At 53.2% G+C, this 21,491-nt stretch overlaps 2 protein-coding genes across 5 annotated transcripts in view; one reads left to right on the top strand and one right to left on the bottom strand.

The window, feature by feature from the left end:
* PLA2G2C (phospholipase A2 group IIC) lies at window positions 1-20,663 on the bottom strand. 4 transcript variants are annotated; one of them, XM_044237315.1, is made up of 7 exons: window positions 20,574-20,663; window positions 20,203-20,330; window positions 15,319-15,484; window positions 12,749-12,855; window positions 10,666-10,810; window positions 8,888-8,991; window positions 1-217 (listed from the first exon to the last, which is right to left on the bottom strand). In XM_044237315.1, exons 4-7 carry the CDS (start codon window positions 12,831-12,833, stop codon window positions 48-50), a joined length of 504 nt encoding a protein of 167 aa, XP_044093250.1. In that variant the 5' UTR covers window positions 12,834-12,855; window positions 15,319-15,484; window positions 20,203-20,330; window positions 20,574-20,663; the 3' UTR covers window positions 1-47. The 4 variants fall into 4 exon arrangements, with proteins under 4 accessions (XP_044093250.1, XP_044093251.1, XP_044093252.1 ...); XM_044237316.1 differs by lacking the exon at window positions 15,319-15,484; XM_044237317.1 differs by lacking the exons at window positions 15,319-15,484; window positions 20,203-20,330 and having other exon boundaries at window positions 20,574-20,624.
* Window positions 20,062-21,491, top strand: part of UBXN10 (UBX domain protein 10) — an 8,828-nt gene continuing 7,398 nt past the window's right edge. Inside the window, exon 1 of the mRNA XM_044237313.1 lies at window positions 20,062-20,096. The gene's annotated coding sequence lies outside the window, so the exon portion shown is untranslated. The remainder of the gene's footprint in view (window positions 20,097-21,491) is intronic.

The raw sequence follows: 21,491 nt of genomic DNA on the forward strand, positions 1-21,491 counted from the left end.
AGGTGACCTTGGATCCCATGCTGACCGATGAGGGGGCCCATGGCTGCCTAGCACTGGAGCTTATGCCTGCCACAGCGGGGCCGGCTGGAGAAGAACGGCTTGAAGTTTTTCTCATAGGTGGGCAGGCTCTCTCGGAAGCAGTAGGCAGACTGCCTGTCACACTCACATGCCCGCAGCCCACAGAGGCAGCTGACGCTGGGGTCAAGGGCACATTGACCTGCAGAGAGAGAAGGGGTCACTGGGGACTCTGCTTGGTTCTAAGTTGTGGGAAAATGGGGGCTTGCTGCAAGGGGTCAAGGGTTGGAAACAGAAAGGGAGGAAATTTGGAGTCTGTCTTCTGGGTCCCTGGTCACACCTGGACATGCCACAAGGACTGGAGTGAAGAGAAGCCCGGAAGGAAACGGGGAGGGGGAGGCTGGGCTGCATATGGGGGTGCCCTGAGTGGGCACACAGACCAAGGACACAGGACCACTTTCTCAGAACTCACTTCGTATATCCAGCTGCTTGCTTGACATCTCGCTGGGATGTCTCAGGCATCTCCAGCTTAAGGCATTCAGAAGGGAACATTCAATGTAGTGCTCCCTCCGCCCACCAACCTGTCCTTCACCCACGCTCGTGGCTCGAAAACGGCACTGCCTCCTACTCGAGCCCGAAAGTGAGCAGCAGCCTGGGTTCCTCCCCTCCTTCCACTTTGCACATCCAGTCCACAGCAAACACCACCAATTTCTCTGTTTAGAGGACTTCACGCTCTGCCCTCTTCTCTCCACCTTCCTGGCCACTCCCGCATTCCTGGTCCCCACCAGCTCTTCCTCCCTAACAGGAGGAAATGAACAGGGACTTTCTTAGACTGCCACCCCCATCAGGTCCACTCTCCTGCTTCAAGCCCCAGTGCAGTCTCCTAGTACTGCGGGAAGACATCCAAATCCTCACCAGGGGCCGGAGAGCAGCCTTGCTGTGATCTGGCCCTTGCAAACCTCTCCTTCCCCACTATCCTTTGCTCTGCTTTGGGAACATTGTCCTGTCACATGCTTGGCTCCCTCTTGTCCCAGGGCCTTTATTCTCATCATTCTAAAACTTCTCTCCAGGATCTTCAAGTGACTGGATCCTACTCCTCCTTTGGGTCGTGGTCAGATTTCCTCTCTTCAGAGAGGCCCTCCCGGGCCCCCGACCTAGAGCACCATCCAGCAGCCCCTCTCTCGTCTATCTTATTCACTGTGTTTTGCGCAACCCATGCATCTCTTATGCATTTGCGTACATGTGTCTGTCTCCCCTCGAGAGAGTGTGAGCTCTGCGAGGCCAGGGTTTTGTCTGTCTTGTCCATCACAGCATCCCCAGGGTGCAGAACAGATGGTAGCACATAGTGGTGCTCCTCCGAGGGTCGCAGATGAATGAATGCAGCCAGCCTCTCTCTGGGCCTTTGGGGCTGAGTGTCTGCCCTTTGGCCAAGTCACCACTAGATGGAGATCTTTTATTTAGTTGCCAGAGCTGCCGTGCTCTGTGTGTGTGTGTGTGTGTGTGTTCTGCTCTCTTCTGAGGGTGAGGGTTGGGGCTGAGGAAGGGAGGCAGCCAGACTCACCAGTTTTTTGATCATGGGCAAGTTACTTGCAGCATCCACATTTACAAAATGATGATGAGAACTCTAAGGGTCAAAAATAAATAATGGTGTCTGCGGTGCAGGCTCCTTGTGAGGGTTTTGGCCGCAGGGTACGGAGGGAGCGGTTTGCACGTGGCAGGCACACCCACCGTGCTCCGTAAGTGCTGACGGTGAATACGATGGTGATGCTTCTGGGAAGAAGAGGAGCCCTTCGAAGTTGGTCCCAGTGCCGGCCGTCCTCGGTTCGTTTGCCTTTCTCCCACTGAAGTCCAACTCCGGCAGCAAGCTGTCCTCCCACACCTCCCCAGAGACTTCGTTTCTCAAGACGCGTCGACAGCCCTCCTACACTCCAGCTGTGCCCTCCGTGTGCCCTCCTGGAGTGTGCCAGGGATGTTCCCGCCCCTGGCTCTGGGCTCCTGCCACTCCCACTGTTCCCGACACCTGGGTCACCTTTGCCCTCGCACTCCTTTCCATCTGAGAAAAATCCTTCAGGATCCATCAAGCCTCAGCTCCCCCCAGAAGCCCCGCTCAAGTCCCTGTCCCCTCCGGGTCTCTGGTCTCCCTCGTACCCAGCACACCCCTTGCTTCCTGCCGCGGTCTGAAGGGGCCCACCTGGACTGTGGCTGGTGTCCTCGGGGGGCTACTTGGATGCAGGGCACTGCTCCCCTTCAACCATGCTCTCTTCGGGAAAGGGCCTGCCACTCGTCCAGGCCACTGTCACTCATCCAGGCCGCCGTCACTCTGCTTGGATCCCCTTCTCTCTCTTGTCCTCTTTCTGGTTACCTCTGTCTTCTGTTCCTCGCTTCCTCTTTTCCAACTCTGCTGTCCTTTGTCTTTTCTCTCACTTTGCTGTCCCTTTCTGGCTTTGTCTGGTCCTTTCATACACACAGATTCTGACCCTCTCCTGACACACAGTGTGACCTCTGAACACCTCACCTGGGCCCCAGGTGCGCTGGAACTGATCTTGAACTGGGGCCGACGGCTGTGAGTTACTATTTCCGGGGCATCCCAACGGTTGTGAGCTACTATTTCTGGGGCATCCCATAGCCATGGCCAGGCCAGGCCCCTCAAGACCTAGAAGGAGAGGAAGCCTGGGCCGAGAAATGTCCTCCTTGCCTGCCAGCTCTTCCCAACCAGCCTGAATCCAGTTCCTGCATCTTTCGGTTTGCTCGTGGAGACGCCAAGACAGGAACTGAGTCTTGAAGAAAGGACCTGAAGGCTTCAAGGCTGTTTTTCTCAGTCCGTGGAGTAGACTTCCACGACGGGACGAAGCAGGACGCTGTACAGGAATGTTCACCACAGAGAACTTGGGCTGCTGACAAGCCTCCACCTGCCTGTGTCCCAGCCTCTGCCCTGCTCTCTAAATTCTCTCCCTGGGCCTCTGGTTTGGTCTCAGGGAGTTAAGTGCCATCTGAAGGATGCCTGCTTGGCTCAGTCGGTTCCGTGTCTGCCTTTAGCTCCAGTCATGATGCCAGGGTCCTGGGATTGAGTCCTGTTTCGGGCTCCGTGCTCAGTGGGGAGACTGCTTCTCCCTCTGCCTCTTCCCCTGCTTGTGCTCTCTCCCTCTCTCTCTCTCAAATAAATAAAATCTACTTATAAAAGAAAAATAAAGGGGCGCCTGGGTGGCTCAGTGGGTTAAGCCGCTGCCTTCGGCTCAGGTCATGATCTCAGGGTCCTGGGATCGAGTCCCGCATCGGGCTCTCTGCTTGGCAGGGAGCCTGCTTCCTCCTCTCTCTCTCTGCCTGCCTCTCTGCTTACTTGTAATCTCTCTCTGTCAAATAAATAAATAAAATCTTTAAAAAGAAAAAAAAGAAAAATAAATGGGGACGACTGGGTGGCTCAGTTGGTTAAGCAGCTGCCTTCAGCTCGGGTCATGATCCCAGCGTCCTGGGATCGAGTCCCACATCGGGCTCCTTGCTCGGCGGGGAGCCTGCTTCTCCCTCTGTCTCTGCCTGCCTCTCTGTCTGCCTGTGCTCGCTCTCTCTTTCTCTCTGACAAATAAATAAAATCTTTAAAAAAAAAAAAAAGAAAGAAAGAAAAATAAATGCCATCCGAACGCCCGTGACTCTCGGGTTCTTGCCCCAGCCAGGTGTCTCTCCTGAGGCCTAGACTCCCGTATGCTCCTGGACACTTAACTTCCCCATCGGGTGTCTGATAAGCATCTGAAACGCAGGAAGCCTCATGCCAAGTGCTTGCTGGGTCTCCGTAGCCTGTTCTTCCCCATCTGCACAAGCTCAGACAACACCTTCCGCACAGCCGCTGGGTCTGGGAACCTTGGATTCGGTCTTTTCCTTCCACACCCCACATCTTATCCATCAGCGACCCCTGACAATCAACCTGCAAAACACCCGGCATCTGACGCTTCTCTCCTTCTCCACTCCACGCCCCGTGGAAGCTTCTCGCAGTGCTCACTAATGGCTCCCCATCTCTCCTCCCCGGTTCCCCAACCACCATGGACAGTGGCCAGAGTGACCTTTCTAAAGCAAGAGTAGACTATATCCTGCAGCAAATGCTCTGGCGGCTTCCCCTGCAACGGATGGAGAAGACGCCCTCTCACTTGCCGGCCCAGCCCCGCGGACCCTTTCCCCGTGCGACACCAGCCACAGCGGTCCCGATGCCCATGGCCTCTGCTCCTGTCACACTGGCTAAATGCTGCTTCCGTCAAGGGCTTCTTCGGGCCCCTGAAGTAGCTGTCCTTCCCTCTCCCTGTCGTCATCATTCTGAATCCTGTTGCCTTGTTGCAACACTTCATTTCTCAATATTTGGGAATACTGACTCGCTCCCTGGAGGCAAGCTCCCTGGGCAGGAAGTGTGTCTTCTTATTACATATCTTCTGCCCTAAACATCCAGGGAGCACTCTGTCCCTAGGTGCTGCTGCCCCACTGGCTGGAAGTTCACCCTCTATGTGGCAGCAAAAGATCCCCTTCCCAGGCAGCGGGAAGTAGGTTCTCCATTCAGACCCACCGCCTGCGTGCTTTAGGATTTCAGGCAAGTTGCTTGTCCCCAAGCCTGTTTCCTCGAGCTTTCAAATCCGGAAACAGACATTAGCATTGACTATTTTATGAGTTCATTCATTCATTCATCAAACACGTATTGCGTTCTGAACATGTGCTTGGCCTTTGGCTAGGCACTGGAGGTACAGGTCTGAGCCCGCAGACCCCACTTTACATAGCTCTCAGGTTGACCTTCTTTGTGGGTTCTAATGGGGACGAGTGGCCCCCACAAAAGACAGGCTTTTTCCTTGCCCTCCCGGAACTCACATTCTGGTTGGCAGGAGAGCGGATGCATAAACAAACAAGGCAATTTCAGGTAGAGAGACAATGTGAGGAGAAAAAAAAGGGTAATGTGTCAGTGGTGAGGTGTTGTGAGGGATACATCCAGTAATGAAGGAGGAAGAGCTTTGCACACCACGAATTCCAGTGGTTGCCATGTTCACCTTCCCTCGTCGGTGGAGGGAGAAGTCAGAGGCTGTCAGACACGGAGGGGGAAGAGGGACCAGGGCTGGAACCTGGTCTCTGCCTCCCATGGCCTCTTGCACAACGCATACATGGCTGTGTGGGTGGAGGGGGTGGGTGTCTCTGCTGGCTAATCTTAAAATCCCTTGCAAATGCCAAGAACTTACATAAGCCCACTCAGAGGAGGGATAACAACCTCCCTGGTCCCCCGGTTGCTCGAGGGCGGCCATCCCCACCTGGCAAATTGGCCCCAGGGCTTGGGTTATAGGCCTTTCTCTGCACTGATCTCCCAGTGACATTTAAAGACATGGACAGGCCAAGTTGTTTTTCTCCTTTCCCTTCCCTGCTCACTAACTGCATCCCGGATCAGCTGCAGGTTGCTAGGCAACCTGGGGCCAGGCTCTGGATAGGGATTTCAGAACTTGGAGGTTGGGGGTTGTTGGTGGTGGGGAGACAGTTAACCCTTAAGGGGCTGCACTTTGAACCGCAGTGTAACTGAGGTGGGAAGAGCTTTTCTTCTCTAGGGAGTTAATAACGTTAGCTTGAGGGGATACAGGGGCAGAGGAGAGGCTTCTGAGAAATCTAACAGTCATGAAGAAAATCCCAGTGCTTTTCTGCAAAAGTAAAAGGGAAAAGAAAACTTAGGAGCAAAAGAAGTCCCGGCTTCTAAGAGGAAAAGCATTGCCTAAGCACCTGCTATGGGCCAGACCCTGTAGTGCGATTACTTTAACAACTTTACAAAGTGCAGAGTATTAGCCCCATTTTACAGATGGGGAGACTAAGGCCCAGGGTAGTCATGCAATTATCTGGCTAGATGTGGTGGAGCTGGGATTCAGACCCAGCTCTAAGCCTGACTCCCAAGTGTGTGCTCTCTCTGGGCTTCTTAACGGGGAACAGAAAGCTAGAACAGAAAGATCTGGGGCATCACAGAGGAGCCGAATTCATCTGCCTTTCTATGTCCGCTGGGCCGGTGCTGCGCATTCTGATGAGGATGCTGCCGACAAGGAAGGCAAATCCAACAAGACTTGCAATTGTGGGAGCCCTCCAACCAAGCACACCCCCCCCAACACCCTCTAAGCAGCCCTATACCATGGTGGGAAGGTGCAGTGCGAGGCCGGAGCACCAGTTCTGGGACCAGACAACCTGGGTCCGACTCGGGACTTTTCCTGGCTGTGTGACCGTGACCATCTCAGTTAACCTCTCTGAGCCTCAGGGTCCTTCTTGATAATCACATTCACCTCAAAGGAGGATCCCAGGGGTTAGGTTGCTCTGTATAAAGCACCCATCACAGATGCTCACAGACCACTGCTGTCACTAATGCACCTGTTTTATGGATTAAAAAAAACTGAGGCCTAGAAAACTCATGCCAAGCAGTGCGTTCCAGGGCATTGGAAAAGCTAAAGACACATGTGTTTTGGTCTTGCCTGTTAATCAGATCAAACTTACGCTCTCTGAGCCTGTCTCCCTGTCCCTATAATGAGAGGTTAGTCTAAAGGGACACCAAGGGTGCTTTCGGCTCTGGAGAATGCCAGGAGAGCAGGACCTGAGTCTGCCTTGCTCTGCGTCCCAGCCCCTGCACAGCACTGGCTCTGGATGGGCACCCAGTAGGCGCTCAGGCAATATTGGACAAGTAAATGAATGTGCCTGGGTCTGGTTTGTGGGCTCAGCAGGTACCAGCAGCAGACCCACCATCAGAATTCAGATCACCAGCTCCTGGCCCTCCTCCTGGGAGCTGGGGCTTGGCAAGGTCAGGTGGGGAGGACGGGGGTTGGCCTGGTACTCCCTGTCTGGGAAGCACCTGCCCCCTCCCCATGCTAACACCCTTCACAGGGTGCCGGACTCTAGGAGGTCTTCTCAAGCTTTAGGGGCAACTGGCTGCCTGGCAGGATCTGTGGGAAGCACAGCCCAGGCAGCAAACTTTCCCCACCACCACCCAGCAGGTGTCAAGCAAACGATGCTTCTGTGTGCCACCTTGGTGGGGGGAGGGGAGGGGTCCATCTTATCACTCAGATCACCGTCTTCCCCAACTCCTGGGGTCCCAGGCTGTGGCTCTGGCCCTACATGGGAGAGGGAGAAGGACTGCTAAAGAAGCTGCACAAAAAAAAAAGAAAGAAAGAAAGAAAGAAAGAAAGAAAGGAAGGAAGGAAGGAAAAGCTGCTCCGCGTGCAGAGGGCAGAAGCTCACCCCAAACCTGGGACCACAGTGTAGGCAGGTGCTCTGCACCGGCTGAAATTCTACTTCCCTTCTCAGATCACCTTCTCCCTTCTTCCTCAGTCCCCACACTTCATGGGGGCACCAGAGGACAGAGCTCCTAAAGTGGTAACTTTTCAAGCACCTTTAAAGTAACACTTGACATGACAGATGTTGTGATCAAGAGGAAAAGCAACGAGAAGAAACCATATGGAAGTGAGACCATGAGCCAGGCTGAGAAGAGTCAGGGGCACCTTTGCTGCGTGCCCCTGCTCCAGCCAACCGCCAGGCTTGCCCCCCTGACTCCTGCCAAGGGTGGGGGTGGGGAGGAAGGGTGAGAGGAGGCAGCCAGGAGCTTGGTCCCTGCCTCTGAGGGCATCATGCGTCAAAGTCAGCAACACTTCGGGGGCAACTTCCTCCAGCCGTCTTCCCTTGCCCACCCACCAGGCCCTGACCCCATCCTAACCGCTACACATGGTCTGCAGGATCTCCCAGGAGACACACGGCTTTAGGTATGAGCACTGTCATGGCCAGAGAGCTCCAGCACAGAAGTCTCTTTGAGCTCACGTGGGAAATGGGGGTTCTCCCCATTGACAGTGTGGCGGGGGGCTGAGGGCTGTGGAGTAGACCATACTTCTACAGAAGTAGACCATCTGTCCTCCCATTGTGGGGCTCTGAGACCCCAGCCACATCCCCCACCCCCGCCCGGCTCAGGTCTCACTACTGGGTCAGGGACACCGCATAGTCCTAATGCTTGGTCCGTCTTGGTATGTCCTGAGGGAGGGCTCCGGGGTTGGGGGGGCGCTGGGAAGCCCTAGGCTTTGGGCACTGAGCACCCATTCTAAGGTGGGGGGAATGAAAGGAAGGGAGGTGGTTGTTCCCTGACCTCGGGGTGCAGGTGAATTCCGACACACTCACAGTCGAGCACAAATACATGTAAGGAGGAAAGTGGTGGGAGGCCAGGTGGGAGGCCAGTTGCCCGAAGGGACACTCAAATCACTGGCTCCCCTGGAATGAATGACATTTATGAGAAAGTTACAGCCAGGGACTTCGAAAGTGCTTGCTCTTTAGACCAAACTTTCCCTAGACACACACCCCAGGAGCCTCCAAACATGCTCCGGGATAGCGGGGGCCACTCCCCACCTGCTGGACACTCAGGCTTGCCCGCCCTTGTTCTTTGCTCTCTTCCTTGAATGGCCTTGATGACACATGGGTTCCCTTCCCCGACCCCTCCTATTTACTTTTGTGTCCCCCACCCCTCCAGACGCCCCTGACAGCACCTACCAGGGCTTGGCATGTCCTCACCCTTAACAAATATTTATTCAACTGAAAGACAGCTAAGCTGCTTTGTTAACACATGACAGACAGAGGAATGTTCTCGACAGCAACAGTTGCCAAGCAAAGCTGCAAGATTCAGTGTAATCTCAAGTCAACAACTACTTATCGAACAGGTGTTATACCCCAGGCTCCCGGAAGGTGCTGGAGATGCAGCCACGGACAGGACAGACCAGAGACTAAGCAAGCACTCCCAAGAAGCTCCAATTGCTAGAACTGTCCATCTTCCTCTCAAAGTGCTCCTCTACCAGGAGGCAGGCATTAAGGAGAGGCCCAGGTTCAAAGTCATGTCCCCGCAGAGAGGGCTACTCACAGGCCACGGTCCCGTTGGCGATGTGGAATTCGTAGCTGTTCAGCACGGGCTGGCAACCAAACTGCTTTAGCTTCCCGTAGCAGCAATCATGTGCCAGGCAGCATCTGGGGGCCAGACCAGAGCAGGTGATGGGGGAGGGCCTTGGGGTATCGGGGAAGGGGGACGGAGGGGCGGGGGGAGCCATGGGCAGACCCTGGAAAGGACGCCCCTGCCTCCTCCCCAGAGCGAGAAAGCATTGATAACAAGGAGGTAAGTTCCTGAAAATATTAACAATATAAACATTACCACTCACATTTCGTGAGCCCTTTCTAGTACCTTCTGCTATCTCCTTAGTTCCTCCATGTAACCCTGTGAAGTGTGATTATTGTTCCTATTTTTGTAGGGGAGGAGATGAGCTCCCAAGGGGGGAGTTTCATTAAAGGATACAGCTGGAAAATCACACACACACACACACATACACACACACACACACACACGGGGCTCAAACCTAGGTCCACGTGACTCTGTCATTCACGTAATGAATTTTTCCTGAGCACCTACCATGTGCCAAGCACTGTAATAGTCCCTGAGAAGACAGGGCTCACCAAAACACCCAAAGCACCATGTTCTCATGGTGCTCAGAGTGGCCTGGGGCAGAAAGGGAGAACATGAAAGAGAGAAAGCAGCTGGGGCAGGACTGGGGACCGGATTCTAAGACACAGAGAAGCAAATGCTCTGGGCCAGATGCTTCCGTCCTTCCTCTCACCAACCCTACCTGGGAGCGGGCTCTTTGCTCTTTGTCATCTTTGTCTCATGGTATTAAAATTGTCATCAGCCTTTGGGCTTGGAAGGGGAGGGACAGAGGGTCAAGGGTCCGGATTTGGAAACAGGCAAATTCTTATTCAAATCCTAACTTGGCCACTCAGGGGCTGGTGTGTCTTTGGGTTTTGCCATGGTGGTTTAGGGGGTCCTCATGGCTGCTGCCTGTCACCTAGGGATGGGACCACTGCCTTGGCCACCGGATATGTAAGGATTAAGTTAGGTCCCACTTGCCAATCACCGATCCCAGTGCTCAGCACAGGATGGGGATTCCATCTGTGTCTGTCCCCCTGTAGTGCTCTGGGATTCCTCTGGATGGAATATTCCAGGCTCTCAGGAGCCCAGCCCCAAGGAATCAAGCTCCAGGAGTGACATTTCGGGTCCCACTACAAGAACATATTTAGGCACAGGAGCTTAAAAGTGGGGAAAAACATCTTATTTCTCCACATGAATGATGTACAAGCTTTCCTGTTTCCTCCCTCCCCGTGCCCTCGCCAGGTTATGCCAACCTCCACTTCTTCTCAGGACTCACACTCCTCACCCCACGCTCAAGAGTAGGCCTGGCAGCCACGCTGGGCCATGTGGCCTCGCCCAGATGGACAACTTTTCCAAACTGGGCCACTGGGATTCTCTCTCCCGGAATGTGGAATTAGGCCCAGGAGACAGCAGGGCGGCCTTGCCGCGGTCTAATCCTAAAAACTGGGTTGCTGAGTGAAGATCACGTTTGCCGTGACGTTGGAGAACTGAAGACGTTTCTCGAGCTCTGAGCAGGACTGACTGACTGGATGATTTTTCAAGGCCTGGTGCAGCATGAGAACTTGGGGCACGTCGTCTGGACACAGGGATTTCAAGATGGTGCCTGAGGGACTGCGAATGGGCTTCTGTCTCTCGCAGCGTGAGCGTCCTAACACCCTGCCTCGCCTCAGGCTTGGGTTTCAGTGCACATGAAAGGAGAGCAGGCCCGGAGCCCCCAGACTCACCTGTCTGTGTCGTCCACGGGGGTTCCTTTGCCCCCAAGGCCACAGTAGCAGCCATACCCGTAATACGAGAAGAAGGCACTCCGTCCCGTGATGAGTTTGACCATCCTCTGAAATTGCCAGAAGCTGCTGTGGGCAGGGGCCATCACTGCCGGCCAGAACACAAGAAAGAAGACACTGGGGAGTGAGAACATGCCAGCCGGGTGACTCGAACCGAGAGCGGTGGTCTCTGGGACACCAAGAGACCCCGAAACATGCCCCCAGACATGGGCATGGCCCGGGATCATCAGCCCCTTTCCCGGGGAAAGGAATAGGATCAGAGAACACTGTGCCCCAGAGCCAGTTTCTTGCCACCCCAGGACGAGAACCCAGCTTCCATGATGTTTGGGACATTACTGTCAACCATGTCTCCCCACAGCGCACCCCGCGCCCCCGCCCCGCCAAATGAAAAACCAGCACCCCAGGCAGAAACACCCTTGGGTCTCATGCAACATTAATGGGAAAATTTTAAAACCAGAGATGCCAGTTCCTACTAATATCCTCAGGCATGTACAATCTCTTAAGAGGCAGAAAAGATGCCTTCAATCTTATTTTTTTTAATGGCAAATATTCAGGGACCTGGCAATTTTTACTTCTACAGAATGTTTACAGAAGTGGGGGTAGAACACACACCACACACACATACACACACACACGCACACAGGGATGTTTGCTGCAGCTTATCCCTTGTGGTATCAAAAAATTGAACACCACCCACATATCTACTAACAGAGGGAGAGTAACTAAATTGTGTCTTGAAAACATCTACTTTTAATAGCAATCTCTCCGGGATTGAGCAGTGGGATTGAGGAAGTAGGTGGAGAAGAAGATAGACACCATTTATATACTTTTATGCTGTTTGGCTTTTTTTTTTTTTTACAGTGACCATGTAATACTTTGTGACCAAGTAATACTTTTTCTATTAAAATGGTTGAAATGAACATGTGGAAAAGTCTAGAAGCATGTCTCCCAAACTCTGAAGAGTGGTTACCTTTGGATGTAGGAAAAGGACCAGGGTCTGGGAAGGATGAGAAGTGGTTTCAGCTTGCTATATTCATTTATTTTACTTTTTAATTACCTGCATGTATTAATTTTGCAATAAAATAACATAAAAACATGAACTTGGGGAAGAAACACAGAGACAGAGGCATGTGGAACATGTTCACGGGAGACTCCCCATGTGAAACTGTGGTTTTATTGTCCTAAAGCACCACAGAAGGGGTGGGGAAGCCTGGGGTAGTCACAGCTGTTCCCCAGCAGCCCCTCGAGAGAGAGAGAGGCCAGGCACTGATCTTGTAGAGAGCCCACCACGGGGGCTGCAGAAATGGTCCTCCCTGCGTATCCCCCCCACCGCCCAAAGACTCACCATCTTGAAAACTGTAAATTCCACCCCGGACTAAAGGGAAAATGGGAGCTCCATTTCTGACATTTTGAGAGACCTGACAGTTACAAAGCGGAAACAGACAGAAAGACGGATCTGGAGAAAATTCTATGAATCAAACTCATCCGAGTCAAAGAGTTTTCCAACAAACTCAACACAGTTTGCTAGCAAGTTCTTTCTCACTGTGCAGGGATGTGTTATCTGATCTCTTGGTAGCAATGACTTATAATTATCCATTATTCCATAAGTCACCATAAGAGAGCCTTTCTGATGAGAATTAATTGTCCCTAAATTAGCTAGATATATGTCTGCGTTTTTGTTCTGGAATCTACATGACTTTAAACAAAGGCAAAGAAGGAAAGAATAAGAGGCTTCCAAAGGGGGTGTGGGGTAAAACAGTAGTCAAAGCCCCTTTCCTTAGCAAATGGTTAGCAACCTTTGATTTTCTCGAAGTTTCATGAGGTCCCAGTGCTGGGACCAGCCCATTTTGTAGAAGAAACAGAAGGAGGAGGACTTTGGTGGGCGCCTATTCCACTTCTGATTCTCTTTTGAGTAACACCTGATCTCCCCCCAACCCGATGCCACGTCAGAAGGGGCTGCCCGGAGACACGGACACCCAGACAGGAGGACAGAGCCCTGGAGCTCTCCCAGCTCCATACTACTTACGGCAGGAGGCAAAGACCACGAGAACTCCAATGGCCTTCATTCTCGAGGGGTCGGGGGCAGGGCGATCACACCTTTCTCTGCTCATGAGGGGTCTGCCAGCCGAATTCCTGAAAATAACCAAAATGAGGCGAGGCCATGTGGGTGCCAAACCCCAATCACAGCTCAGGGCTCAGAGCAAAGGGATCTTTTTCAAACCTAATTATCTCTGAATATGATACCCTTTCTGGTGTTCAGAGCCTAAATATAAAGATACGAAGGGCTCCGTTGTCTGAAGAGTACAAGTGTTTCTTTTCTTTTTCTGGCAATACCGTCCCCTCTTTTTTTCTTTTGAGGAGTCGGTATTTCCACTGTTCCCAAGTTTAAAGGCATCCAGGGTGTCCGTGATGGAAATCCCACGCCGGGAAGTCCAGCCCTGCTAGCATGGTGGGCCCACACCCGTGTCTTCCTTCCCTCCTTGGAAGGGAAGCTCCTCCTTCAGAAGAGCTTAGCTCCTCTGAACCTGGGCTTCCCCTCCTATCAAGTGAGTCTAAAAGACCTGTCAGTAATTTCAAACAGTTATTAAGGAGTTCCTCAATGTCACATGCTGTTTTCTTTGAGGTCTTTGCCGGCATTCCATGATTTCATCCTCACAAACTGAGAGGCTCTGTCAGAAGAGCCTTCTCGAACCCACAGAGCCCCCAGCTTCACAGACTTGGGGGACTAATGGAAACAAGGCAGGTAAATCTGCTTGGTACCGAAAAATGCTAGGACAGCGAAACACACCCTTCTTAATACTATTTGCAGCACTAGGTGTCCTCATATGTGGCTCGCTTGCCATAGGACAACAGAGGAGGCTCAGGGACCTCCGTTGTCCCCAGAAGCCTTCCCACCCCATTCTGGCACAAGCTCTAAGTGCAAGTGGCCTTGATGTGGCCCATCGGGAATCAGGCTCAATCTGATAACAGCAGGACTCGGAGTACAAACAGTAGCTCTGTTGAACCCAGAGAATTTGATAGGCACTGAGCTTTGGCTAGCTTTACTCTCCAAAGTTTCCCGGGAAAACTTTAGAATGAGCTCCCTGCTGTAGGGCCCTGGGCCAGGGCGTCAGGTGTCCTTGCTACCTCTGCCCCTCTCTGGCCTGGTTCTGCTGGAGGATGTAAGGCTCGGCCTGGACCAGGCCTGGTCTCATTCAGCCTCCGTTCCAAGTGCTGCAGGGAAATTTTTAAATTAGGTTCCGTCTCTACAGGCTGGCTCCCTTTCCTCTTCTGAGTCTGCAAAAATAACCGTGCGATGGTGTAGTCCAAGAAGAAGGCATGCACGTCTTTTAGATGAGCAGGTGATGACGCTTTGGAGAGACAAAGAAAGGGACTCGGGTGTGTTACTGGTAATGAAATCAGTGTGTCTCTGGGCGCCAACTCCTCCTCTATGCGTCAGCTTCTCTGAGTGTCAACTCCCCCCCTCTGTGCCAGCTTCTCCTTCTCTGTCAGCTTCTCCCTCTGTGTGCCAGCTTCTCTCTCTCTGTCAACTTCTCCTTCTGTGTGTCAGCTTCTCTCCCTGTGTGCCAGCTTCTCCCTGTGTGTCAGATTTTCCCTCTGTGTGCCAGCTTCTCCCTCTCTGTCTGCTTCTCCCTCTGTGTGCCAGCTTCTCCCTCTCTGTCAACCTCCCACCATGTGCGCAGCTTCTCCTTCTGTGTGTCAGCTTCCCCTTCTCTGTCAGCTTCTACTCCTGTGTGTCAGCTTCTCCTTCTCTGTCAGCTTCTCCCTGTGTATCAGCTTCTCCCTTTATGTGTCAGCTTCTCCCTCTCTCCAATCCATCTTTGTTCACTTCCTGACAGATGTCTCTCCTGGGACATCTCATCCTGGGATCCTCCCGAGAATGCACTTCTCCGTCTCAGAATCTGTGTCCAGGGAGGCCAATTTAGTCCCATGTAGAGTGATAAACAGTGAACTCACCTTCAAAAGGAGGAGTTGGAGGGGGCCTTAAACTACCTTAAATTTGTATTCCACTCCTATTGGCTCCTCCTACAACCCCAAAAGGTAAAGCCTATCACTTTTCTGTTTGGCAGTTGAGGAAAGCAAGGCTCAGAGAGCAGCGACTCACAGCTACCAAGTGGCAGGACCAGAACCGAACCTCTGGTCCTGACCTCCCAGTTCAGTGCTCTTTCCACCTCACCAGGCTCCCTGCCTAGACCTCTTGCCCGTGTGGCCTTTTGAGGGTGACAGAGCATTTTCACAGACGTCTACTGGCCTCCACGGCTATGACTGAGGCGGGACGGGCACGGTCCTCTCCTTTGACTCACTGCTTGCGGGTGCTTTGGACTGCACTGAGCTGACAGCAGGGGCACAGGGCCGGAGGCGCGGGGACATGACGAAGGGCGAGAGCATGGTGGGGAGCATATGGCACGGGCTCCAGCTCCAGCCTCTAGCGCGGCAGCCAGCGGGTCAGCAGGTGCCGGTGAGCAATACCCTCAGACCCATCAATTCATCTGATGTAGACAACGCTGAAATGTGGGCTGGCTTTATCCCCACCGAGAAAATGAGGAGGAAAGAACCCACAAGCTCCATCATCAAAGCTCATTCTATTTTGCTCACCTCTTTGTTCCCAGTGCCTCCCGGCACACGCAGGGCCTGGCACACACGAGGATGTTGGTGAGGATGAGTCACTTTTGTGTCACACTTCCACACCCTGAGAGGCTTCTGAGCCCTTTGCAGACAGATACTCAGTACGTCTTCACAGCCCTCGGCCGGAGAAATACCGCTATCAATTTCATCGTGCAAATGAGAAAGCCAGGCACGGAAAAGGCGAGGTAAATCCGTATTTGAGGAACGAATGAAGGAAGGAAGGAATGATCAGAGTCTGATGATGCTTTGAGTTACAGAAACATAAACAAAACTGCCCCCTCCCCAGGGCCAGCACGGACTAAGCACTGTTTGTGGATTATCTCCCTTAATTCTCACAAGTCTCCCCTTGTGGCCCAGATGATCAACCCCAGTTTCTAGATGGGAGAAGAGAGACCGGCAGGAGTGAGGGGTTTTGTCCTGCACACTGATGGAGCCAGGACTCGCCCCAGATGTGTGGACACCAAAACTGGCATCCCTAACCCTGAGCCATTCTCCTGCTTCCCTGTAGGGCATGGTGCCCAGGGCTCTACCTACCCAAAACACAGTGAACATTCTTATTTGAGACACAATTCCAGAAGGGGTCAGCTTCTTTTTCTCAGACCCAGCAGTGGAACGGGAAGGGAGTTAAATGGTGGCTTTTAGTAGGCAGGCAAGGGAGAGAAGGGAGTGATGAAAATGGTAATGGACCAAGCCTGCAAACCTGGAACCACTGAGTGTGGGGACGGATAGTTCTGGCTACAGTAACACCACTGCACCTGGAGTGTTGTTGACTTCGAGTCATCAAGAAAAGGTGCATTGTGTAAGAGACTGCGATGCAGGGCAAACAGCTCCGGCTTCTCTGTTGGAAAAGAGGGTAGGAGCGGGGGCCCTCCACTTCCTGGCAGAGCCACTGAAAGTTCCTGATCCTTCCCTTCATCATCCTCAAGGTGGAAACAATGAGCCTGCCCCTCCCATGGATTGCCAGCAAGACTGAACAAGTTCCTGAGGTCGAAAGCACTTGGCCAACAGTAGCCAAGGTGAAGTACCATGTTTGCTATGTTCTGCTTAAGAAGACAGGGAAGGAGGCACAACATTAATGGATGTTTTCTAATAATATGGGGGAACAGTAGAATCTTGCACTTTAAGAGGTGGATTTCATTATCTAGAAACTTCCCTCTTGCAGGTCCTACTGGGACGCTCAGGCATCAGGACACGTAGTAATTGTGCCAGCGTCTTGGTCTCTCCACCAGGGCACACACCCTGCTCTACTTCTGCTTGAAGATTACCCACGGTCTCAATCAACACGTCTAATGGGATCGAGGGCAGAATAGTACACTGGGTATAGACTCCAAAATTTGGAAGCTGCTAGTTCAAAAAGAGGCCACCTGCTCTTTGGGGATAAGCTGCTGAGATACTCAAGCTCTTGCCTTCAGCCCAGCCCTGGGGGAGGTCATTTAGATTTCAAACCAGATATCCTTGGGGGATGCCAAGCGGCAGTCAGCCGGGTCCCTTGGTGGAAAAGCCGGCTGTGGAATCGGCATTGTCTCTTCATTAATTTAACTCATTTGCTGAGCACCTATCATGAAGTGGGCACCGTGCGGGCAAAGCAGGGGACTCAGACACAGGCAAGTTCCTAGCCCCGAGGAGCTCAGGTCCTGCTGACGGAGGGGCACACGGAAGGCAAACCAATGTGATAATGAACACTAACCCTCCCCAAGCAGTCACACGTTCCCTGCACATGCTAGACCTTTCCACGGAGCATCTGATTTCATGCCCAACGCACTCCTATTCTTAACCATCTATGTTCTATAGAGTTAGAAACCAAGGTCCAGAGAACACTAATCAGCGACCCAAGGTGTCTAGCAAGCTAGCAAGCGGTGGGGCCAGGATTTAAACTCAAGTCCAGATTCCAGGGCCCAGGCCCACTACCTCACGACCAGTGCAACAGGTGGGTGCAGGTAAAGGTGCCATGTGGGAATGCCGGGCTGGGGGTGGGCTCTGGAGTACGGGGTGGAATCAGCCAGATTGGGGTTCTGGAACAGCTCAGCCACTCAAGAACTTGAGGGACCCCGAGGGTCCGTTGTTTTTTTGTTTTTGTTTTTGTTTTTGTTTTGTTTTGTTTTGCAAAGGAGGCCAATGATGCCTTTCTGGAAGAGAGCACTGAAGATCGGAGGAACTGACCTCATGGTGAGGGCGGGGAGCGCCATCTTGGACACGTTCCACTGGACCAAAAGGGATCAGCAAAAGCCCATGTGGTTTGGGGTTGGGGAGGAGGTGGTCAGGAAAGGCCTCCATGAAAGAGTTGACTTTTTAACAGGGGCCTTGAAGGATCAGTAAATTTGGACTGACTTCGAGGAAGGAAGCAGGGGCAGGCATGAGTAACGATCCTGGAGATGAGAAGACCAAAGGCCCGTTTGGGCAATAAGCTGGCTGGAACCCACGGAGGAATCTGGGGAGTAAGGGAACCACGGCTGGGAAGGAGGGTGACCCCACTTTGAACCTGGCAGAGCAGGTGCCTCTGGCCACATTTACTGAGAGTCCATTTTGCACGTGCGTCAGAGACTAGGCATTATAGGGTTTGTCTTTTGAAGACATGTTCTTTAAAGAAAGGGGAGACAAAGGTGGCAAAGTCAGCCCTCTCTTTAAAGAGCAGGAAGGCACAGCCATTGGCAGGTGGGCTCTCTTTCCTTCCCTCCAGCTTCCCCTGGCACTGTGCGTTACGTAGCACTGGGGAGCAAAGGACATGTCCTGCTGAATATTAAACAGACCCCAGGCATCAGCCCCATTTCAGTGCATGCCCACATAGGGACACACACACACACACACACACACACACACACGGTAGGGGGAGAAGCGGATTTGATTTTCCAAAAGATTGCATAATCCTTAGGTGTTATTAAAATAGCTGATGAAGAATCTACTTTAATCTTTTTTGGGTGGGCGTCAAAGGCCTGAAGAGCATTGCTTTAGATATTTCTGACAGAATCATTTACAAGCAAGAAGCCACCCAGCACAGAGCTGTGAAGCCAACAGCTCCTAAGATCGTCACCTCATGCACCTCTTTGGGGCCCCAGGTGCCACCCCGGATGTCCAGAGCCGGGGAGGAGGCGACCCCAGCAGGTGGCATGGCTCACCCGCAGCTTCCACAGGTCAGGCACAGCTTTCCTGGGACAGGAGGGAACCTCACTGCTGAAATGATCCCCTCCCCCTGGGGCCCGAAGACCTTCCTGTCAGCGTCAGGGGCATATAACCACGTCCAACCCCTGCCCGCTCTTCCATTCTTGGCTCAAACTGTATTTTGAAAACAATCCGATCTATAACTCCTGAAGGGCGTGTGACACGCCTTCTCAACCAGACTGTAACCATCTCAGAGGAGGGTCGCAGTCGTGCCCTAGAGCAATCCCATGCCCATGTGTCCAGGACACACAAGACAGCAGATATCCGGCCACAATGCTAGGATACCCTGATTCTTTCTTCTGATAATTTGGTTTCTGTCTACTAACATTACCCTCCAATAATACAGTCACGAAATTATTCGTCTGCGAATTCCAAGAGTCTAGAACCATGCCTGGCACACAATAGTAGTCCAGTAAGGGCTCCTTCTGAAGCTATGTTAATTCCATTTTGAAAGAAAGCCTTCATCCATTCAAGTTGGGATCTGAAGGCTACGTGGGCATTAGGCAAAGGAAGAGAGGAGGCAAAGCTTGGGGAGGATGGAGAAGACTCTTCCAGGCATCAGGGACAGCAGGAACAAAGGTCTGGAGTGTATGTGTGTGGCCTTTGGCAGGGAAATGGCTTCGGGGCCATCGGAGGAGTAGGTCTTGGACAGAGGCAGAGGACATGTCCCCTCCCACTCGAGCAGGAGGGATGGAGGAAAGCAGGCATGGCTTCTCTTTTGTCTCTGAAGAGGGAAGTAAGGATTCTTCTGCGTTGGAGGAGGGGCAGGGGAGAGGGGTGAGGTTTCAGGAGTGAGGACAAGGTTTGAAATAACCACCAATGGAGAGAGGAGACCGAACTGAACTGGGAAGTGGGAGGATTTCTGCCTGGGGTTAAGGGTCCAGTAGGTGTTGGAGACCACACTTTTCCATAAATTATGCCAAGGTCTGCAGCTGGTCAAGGTGTCTTCAGCCCCTGGGTGCAAGTGGACTGATGGAATTTCATCAAGTGGGAGGGACGGAGTGGCAGCAGGACAAGGGCGTAGGGGATTCTTCAAAGGGAATGGTCTGGGTAAAGGACTGTGGGCTGGTCAGGGCAGGAAACAAGCAGGTTTGGGGGGTGGGGGCAGTGAGAAAGCCTAGAGGGCAATGGGATGCGGTTTCCACTTGAAAGACAAATGGGGGAGGTGGATGAGGTTGTTGGAAGCACAGGGGTCCTGGTTAGAGAAGGCAAAACGGGGCAGATGTAGTTGATCCCAAGGGTCCCGAAGCCCCCGGGAGTGTGGGGCTGGTGTTAAAGACGTTGCCCTGAGAACAGACAAGGCAGACAGAGGCCCCAACTCAACACAAACCCTAGAATCAGCCGCTGAGCATGGAGGGTGCCCCGGGGAATCAGTCCAGCAGCCTCTCCCCAAACCGGGGACACTGAGCGGGTTCCCCAGCCCCGCCCAGGAGAGGACCCAGGAGGCCCCCCACCCGCGCGCCCCTGGGGCGGGCTGGGTGCCCCACCGACCGGAAGCACGTGGCCCCCTCCTGCCCGTTGCCCCGGAGACGCCGGCTGTTTACCAGCCGGACTGAGCCAGGCGACCGCGGGGCGGATGGAGCAGCGGCCAGGTGAGCGCGCCCGCCGCCCTGGGACAGGCCGCCCCCGGGGGACAGGAAGGGGTCCCGGGGAGAAGCGGCCACTCGGGGCAAAGCCAGCCAGCCCGGCCCAGCTCACCGTTGCTGGATGGGACAGCTCCCGGGCTCCGCGGAAGCCGAGGGGGCTGGGAAACCGCCGGGCCATGCGCTCCTGGCTGGGCAGTACGGACTGGGACACAGACAGACCCACGGGGACCAAAGGACGTCCTGCCCTCGGAGAGAACGGGAACTAGATTAGAGCCTCCCCCAGACCCATGCGCTTTCACCCAAGGCACTGCTCACTTTCTAGACGTTCTTTCTTGCCCCTCCCCCAAATGTCTGCTTCTGCTGTTCCAGCTCAGCTCCTTTCCTTTTAGAGATGTCCCTACTTGGAAATAATTAAGCTCTCCTCCTCCTCCTACCCCCTCCCCCACGCTGCTCTTGCAACCATCCCCGCTGCCTTTTCCAAACCTTTGATCACTTGGTGGCTTGTGGTCCAATTTCTCCACTCCCCCTTGTAAAGGTGGCACTCTGCACTCTGCGTGGGACAGCGCATTCTAATCATTTAGCCGGGGGTAGAACTGGGAACGGTACCAAAGTTTTCTCCTGCTCAGGCCAACTACCATCTCCTGTTGATTCTTCTGAGTGCTTTCATCTTGAAAGCCTCACAGCTAGGGGGGTGGACTGGGGCTGGGGGGTGGTGGGGTTGTTGGCAGGGGATAGTATTAACTGATAAACATTTTTAAAAGACCAATTCAAATTATGCATGCTCGCTATATACCAGCAGATGGTACGTGGGTGGGTGTATTTTACTGCATTTGCTGTGGGTTTAGATTTGGGTTGCCAGTGAAAGGGGGTGGTCTGACCCTGTGCTGAGAGGTGGGCTCCTTTGGAAAGCAGGAATATGGCCTCCGCCTTTCCTGTCCAATGTTCTTCCTTTCCAGTCGATTGGACAATTCATCTTAAGCAATGGGTACCTGCCCTTTTGGCAGTTCCCTGGAAACCGTTACTGATGTTTGTTTCCTGACTCCTAGCAGGCCTCTGGGGTGTAGCTATTCTGTTTAAGCAAACAGGCCACTTGCCTATTTGGTTGGTGGCTTGATGGGTGCCTACACCAAGATCTTGTCAAATCACTTTGTGGTTGAACGTCTGCCAGGCCTCGAGGTGGGGAAATGAGCTAAGCGGGGGGGTGGGGTGGGGTGGGGGTGGTAATGATGGGCACTGCCCTAGCCTTCTGGGACCCAGGGGAGTGGACAGGGTTCGGGACCTAAGGTGTAGATACAAAAGCATGGTTGGCCCAGGTCCTTAAACACCTGTTCCCCACCACCACCTCCCCAGCTTCCCCTTTCTATGGGATAGATGCTGGGGAGAGTTGGTGTTCCCTCCGTG

This window comes from Neovison vison, chromosome 2 (genome assembly GCF_020171115.1).
Source record: "Neovison vison isolate M4711 chromosome 2, ASM_NN_V1, whole genome shotgun sequence".
Lineage (NCBI taxonomy): Eukaryota > Metazoa > Chordata > Mammalia > Carnivora > Mustelidae > Neogale > Neogale vison.